The 6,566-nt window shown below is 38.5% G+C and overlaps 1 protein-coding gene across 1 annotated transcript; it reads left to right on the top strand.

Annotated features, from left to right (window-relative positions):
* The first annotated feature begins 225 nt into the window (after positions 1-225).
* On the top strand, positions 226-2,123 carry LOC112022605 (serine carboxypeptidase-like 50). The gene has a single exon (XM_024055230.2). It carries the CDS (start codon positions 593-595, stop codon positions 1,961-1,963), a length of 1,371 nt encoding a protein of 456 aa, XP_023910998.1. The 5' UTR covers positions 226-592; the 3' UTR covers positions 1,964-2,123.
* The last annotated feature ends 4,443 nt before the right edge of the window (positions 2,124-6,566 follow it).

The following is a 6,566-nucleotide window of genomic DNA, read 5'->3' as shown; positions in this document are numbered from 1 at the left end:
ACCTCTTTTTTGGTAATATCAAATTGTGTAATTCAAAGGAAAATTCAAGTATTATCTCTCCTTTATTTCCAACAAAAACCAAAGGAAGGGCTAGATGATGACAATGATTAGAAGCAAAAGAACATCTAAATTGAAGAAAATAATAAATTTAAACTTTAGTCTCATACCTTTTCTTTCTTTTTCTTTCTTTTATTTTTTTATTTTTTTAATCTCACGCAATTTTTTTTTTTTTTTTTTGGGTAGAAATATCATGCATTGTTAAGCATTGTGAAAATGAACAAAATAAAGGCCAAGAGAATATTGATTGAAAAAAGCAGTAAATTAATTTATTTTCCATCAGATTTTAAGCTTGCTGGCTGCTGGCTGCTGGTAAATAAAATAGTCCCAACAAGAAACACGAATTTTCCTGAAACAATACAAATGGGACTAAGACTAGTCGACAGTAGACTTTAACTTCAAAGATCGATAAATTCGTGGTTCATGGTTCTCCGAGAATCCAAACAGCACTCCATTATCATTACCTACTTCAACTATCTTCAAACCCTTAATAGCATTCAAACATACAAAAATTTCAACAACATTTGGTCCTCTAATGGAGCTATCAACAGGGCTCAACTCCCTCAATCTTGTTCTCTTCTTCATCTTCTTCGCCTTCTGTAACATCCCAGCTTTATTATCGTCGCCTACTTTTTCTTCTTCTTCAACCTCTCCTTTTCCCAATGAAGCTCTCCCCACCAAATCAGGCTATCTCCCTGTCAACCCCACCACTGGTTCTGCCATTTTCTATGCTTTCTATGAAGCTCAGAAACCTAATTCATCTCTCTCCCAAACCCCACTTCTCATTTGGCTCCAAGGTGGCCCTGGATGCTCCTCCATGATTGGAAACTTCTTCGAGCTTGGGCCCTGGCGTGTAAATTTTCACAAGGCCAAGTCCGACCCCCTTGTTCTTGAACCCAATTCAGGTTCTTGGAACCGCATATTTGGCCTTCTTTTCCTCGATAATCCGATTGGAACTGGGTTTAGTATTGCTTCTACACCCCAAGAAATCCCAAGAGATCAATATACTGTTGCCACCCATCTTTTTGCTGCAATCACTTCGTTTATTGCACTAGACCCTTTGTTTAAGTTTCGTCCAATATATATTACGGGCGAGAGCTATGCAGGGAAGTATGTTCCAGCAATTGGATACTATATTGTGAAGAAAAATGCAGAATCGGCTGTGTCTGAGCAGGTCAACTTAGCTGGTGTTGCTATTGGAAATGGTTTAACTGACCCGATCACTCAGGTGGCAACTCATGCTGTAAATGCTTACTTTTTGGGTTTGATCAATGAGAGGCAAAAGGGTGAGTTGGAGAAAGCTCAATGGGAGGCAATTGAGCTGACCAAATTGAAGAATTGGAGTGAGGCCACAACTGCTAGAATTAAGGCCATGAATTTGTTGCAGAACATGACAGGGTTGGCCACGTTGTACGATTTTACAAAGAAAGTTCCTTACAAATCTTACTTGGTTGCTGAATTTTTGCAAAACAAGGAGGTGAAGAAGGCCCTGGGAGTGAATGAGTCGATTGTATATGAGGAATGCAGTGCTGTAGTGGGGGATGCATTGTATGAGGATGTGATGAAGAGTGTGAAATATATGGTGCAGTTTTTGGTGAAAAAGAGCAAAGTTTTGTTGTATCAAGGGCATTTTGATTTGAGGGATGGTGTAGTTTCAACTGAGGCTTGGGTAAAGGCAATGAAATGGGAGGGAGTTGGGAATTTTTCCAGGGCAGAGAGGAAGCTTTGGAAGGTAAATGGTGGGCTTGCTGGGTTTGTGCAGAAATGGGGGAGTTTGAGTCATGTTGTGGTTTTGGGGGCTGGGCATCTTGTGCCTACTGACCAGCCATTGAGTTCACAAGCAATGATAGAAGACTGGGTTTTGGAGAGGGGCTTATTTGGCCATCAACAAGAGGAGGATTTGTAGTTAAATTTCTGGGCTGCACTGCAAAATTTGTTCCTCTTATTCTGTTGTTGTTGTTGTATCAATTAGTAACTCAAATCATGGGCAAGCTTAAAATGGGATGTTTGAAAAAGTGTAATTTGCATCAATGAATAAATGCTCTGCTTTGATTTGCCAGATTTTATGATTGATGCTTACATAATAATTGGTGGAACTTCACTTTTCTACAGACTGTTTTTCCCCCCCTATTTGGTCTTTTGGCTGGCGAGATCTGAATTTGCAATATCAACATATCATGTTTAAAAGATTTTTATAATCCCCTTTTTTTATTAAACAAAATTACCTTTAATCAAAACTAAAATACTACAAACATACCACACCTTTACAGAGTTTAGAGACATATGAAACGCCAAAAAACAGAATTTCGAAAACCTTAGTCAACTTTACTAACAAGTAACAATGCAAGGCACAAAGAACATGGCTCTAATGTTACATGCCCTCTGTCAATCCATTTCTAACCTGTAAGTATTGTCTTGTATTGAACACAATAGTATCCTAATTATTTTTAAAATTGAGAAATGTTAACAATGCCTAAGGGCATTGGTTTAGTAACTATTTTATAAACATTTTATAGAAAAATGATAAAACAATTAATTTTTATTTCCCATAAAAGTGGTATTAAAACTTTCCTAATATAGTTTATTAATAATTGTTTTAAGGGCACCTGTTAACATGACCCTTTAAAATTTTGCATTCCACAAGATTTGAGCTTAAATTCCTGTCTGCAGGAATTTGTTCTCCTTCGTATGTGTTGGAGGCAGATTCATATTTCATGCTCATTTAATGCATTTTTGAAGAATATATTCTCATCCAAATCTGTTGGGACGGTAGATTCAAATTTGAGATTCAATAAGAAGAATGAAGTTCTCACCATTCTAGCTACCCTTGCACTTGCAAGTTGCAAGTCTCCAGTCAATAAGGCAAGCTGTTGTCGCATTATTTTGCCCTCTAAGATTCTTGAGCAAATTCATTTTTTTGAGGAAAAATAAACCAAGCTTATACGTCCAACTAATAACAAAAACAAATTTTTGTTGGCATCAAATTGAGAAGAATTATAATGTGAACCATTAACTTTCCCCGACATTGTTCAATCTCAGATAACTGATCAGTGATTATTCTACTTTTCTGTTTTGGCCTCTATTCACAATAATATTAATCTGCTATATGATAAAAATGTGAATTTCGTTAAAATTATACTTTATGCACGCCAATGTAACCCCTTTTATGTCCAATTAACCAGAAGATTGTTAGCATCTTATACTGTATGCAAACTGTATATGTTAACTGTTTCATCAAATTAAGTATTTTCTACAAAATTTTTCCAGCAAATGAATGTCTCTCTAAGCTATTTAATATGCCAAGATATTGAGTTCAATTCATGGAAGATAAAGATTTTGTAAAATGGTTAGTTTGTTGCATATGGTTTATTGTGCTTGAGGGTGTGGGGTTTTGTTTTATAAATGTTCCTCTTGAAGTTGTTGGAGTATGTGTGTTTCAAACACTTAACCTTTGTTTTGTGTCTCACAGTGGTTAGGAATAAATCTTGTTATAAGTTTATAAACCTTTGCATATCTTAAGTGATAGCTTGAAAGATAATAAACTAGGGGTTAGAGTTGGACTTGGGTTAGATTTAAGCTTGTCTCTATCTCTCTTGGACTATGCCCTTTTTCCTTTCTTTTTCCTTTTAGCCCAATTTAGTTCAGTCTATTGGGCATTAACCAAGCAGCCCATTGGGCATGCACAGTGATCGTTGCAACCCATAAGTCCTCTTTTTTTTTCTTTTTTTGGGGGGGGAGGGGGAGAGAAACTAGATCACAGGCTGGGAATTTATTCAAAAACAAAATCAATGAACATCACGAAAAAAAGGAGGAGCAATGTCAGGAGGAAAGTCTCCCAACCAAACTTGCGACCCTACAACAGAACTAGCTTTCTTAGCTAAAGTATCAGCAACAGAATTACACAAACGACTAACTAAATTAAAATCAAAAAACTGAAAAGCATAAACATGAAGTCAGATATCATCCAGCACATTCCCATAGCAAGTAAGCTCGCCCGACCCTTGTCGAAGAGCATCAATAACAGCAGCTAAATCCCCTTCAAAAACCACCCGGGTAAGGCCAATTTCTAGCGCAAACTGAACAACCCTTAGACAGGCTAAAGCTTCCAACTCAGCCACTGAACTACCAAGAGAGATGGGAACAAAGAGCACTCCAACCTTGGCACCACTACTGTTGCGCACAACCACAACCAAACCCACCAAGTTTGAAGACCGAAAGACCGCTGCATCGAAATTAACCTTACACACGTCAGCCGTCGGAGGACACCAATGTTGCACAGATGGAGGGCTAGGAAGGACCAATTCCTCTTCCTGGGAAGCCAAAAATTCCTATAAGAAATTACTAGCACTGCTGCAAATCCAATCCATAGGAAGAGCACTACGCCCAAAATGCAGCGCATTCCTTCAGTTCTAGATGCTCCATGCAGCAATGACAAAAATCTCAGCACAATACTCTTCTTAACAATGCATGAACCTAGTCAGGAGCTCACGAAAACACACAGGTTGAACCGGAACTGCTTGGTGAAACCACTCTAAAGACAACCAAACACTCGAGATGTCCTTGCTCAGCCAAAGAGCATGCACAACATCCTCAGACTGCTTCTGACAGATATTACACCGATCAGAAGGAACAATATGCCGCCGATACAAATTGTTCATAGTTGGCAAAGCATCATTACAAGCCCTCCACGTGAACAGCTTGATTTTTTTAGGAACCCAAAGCTGCCACAAGCCCTTCCAAAATTTCCTTTGATTATCCAAATTGGAGCTACCTGCAATAGAAGTCAGAACCTGAAACAATCAATATGTAAGCGCTACTAGTTGAGAATATACCTGAAGGAGTATGAGCCCAAGCAATGCGATCAGGAGGTCGCCTAAAACTCAGAGGAATTCCCAAAATAATGTCAGCTTCGTGAGGGAGAAAAAGCTCCGTAACCAACCATTCCTTCCACGCAAATCTATCTTGGTCAATAAGGAAGCTAACTTTTGTATCATCAGCTACCTGCGGCAAGGGTGAAATAACAGAGCAGCAAGTTTGGTTTGGCAGCCAATGGTCCCCTTTAATTTGCACAGAATCCCCATTCCCTATTTGCCAAATCATCCCTTGCCGAATAACATCCCTTGCACTAAGAAGACTTTTCCAAGCGTAGGAACCCACAATAGATTCCCTAGCTTCAAGAACAGAACAATCCGGAAAAACCTCGCCTTAAAAACATGATGACAAAGCGAAGTAGGATTATTTATCAGCCGCCAAACTTGCTTAGCCAACAATGCATCATTAAACTTCTCAATTTCTTTGAACCCCATTCTTCCAAACTCCTTAGCTTCACAAAGCCTATCCCATTTAACCCAATTGGTCTTCCTAGAGCCACCACTATATCCCCACCAAAACTTTCGTATCATGACTTCCAATTCCTTGATTAACCTTGGGGAGTTTAAAACAACTCATAGTATACATCGAAATTGCTTGAATGACAGCTTTGATCAAAACCTCCCGACCTGCTTGAGACAACAACTTTTCCTTCCACCCCTGAAGTTTTTTCCAAACCCTTTCCTTGATATAAATAAAACTTTGCATCTTGGCCCTTCCCACAAGTGCTGGCAAACCCAAATACTTCTCATATTGCTAAATGGCCGGAACACCCAAAATATTCTGAATACGAGACTGCATATCAGAAGAAGTATTAGAGCTGAAAAAAACATTAGTTTTGTCTCTGTTAATTTTTTGACCCAAACCTCCCTCATAAGTAGCCAAAATATCCAAAATATTATGACATTCCTTCTCTTTTGCCCAACAAAATAACACACTACCATTAGCAAAAAAACAAGTGTGAAACCCTTGGCCCATTTTGACAAATAGCCACTCCTTGGATGTGCCCCTCCATTTCAGCCATATGTAACAAACTCTGAAGTCCTATAGTGCACATAAGGAAAAGGTAAGGTGATAAAGGATCACCTTGGCATAAACCCCTCTCCAGCTTAATACTCCCAACCGACTGCCCATTAAGAAGCACAAAATAAGAGACCAAAGTAATGTAGGACATAATGAGGCTGACCAATCTATCCCCCAACCCTAAATGCCACATGGTTTTCTCTGAAAATTCCCACTCCACCCTATCATACGCTTTGCTTATGTCAAGTTTAAAAGCCATATAACCCAACTTCCATTGGGTTTTTCTTTTAAGATAGTGTAACATTTCAAAAGCAACTAACACATTATTAGAAATAAGCCTTTCGGACAAAAAAGCACTTTGAGATTCAGGAATAGCATTAGCTAAAAAAAAATTCAGCTGGTTAACCAAAACTTTGGAAATTAGTTTATAGACTACATTGCACAAACTAATAGGGCGAAAATCAGAGACCTTCCTTGGTTGCTTCACTTTTGGAATAAGAGCAATAAAAGTAGAGTTAAGGGATTCTGGAACCACACCTAAATTAAGAACTTTAAGCACCACTGCCATAACATCCTCTCCCACAATACGCCAAAAAGACTTATAAAAAATAGGTGAC

The sequence above is a fragment of the Quercus suber genome, unplaced genomic scaffold (assembly GCF_002906115.3).
Source record: "Quercus suber isolate HL8 unplaced genomic scaffold, Cork oak 2.0 scaffold_367, whole genome shotgun sequence".
Lineage (NCBI taxonomy): Eukaryota > Viridiplantae > Streptophyta > Magnoliopsida > Fagales > Fagaceae > Quercus > Quercus suber.
This window is presented reverse-complemented; position numbering and strand designations above follow the sequence as displayed.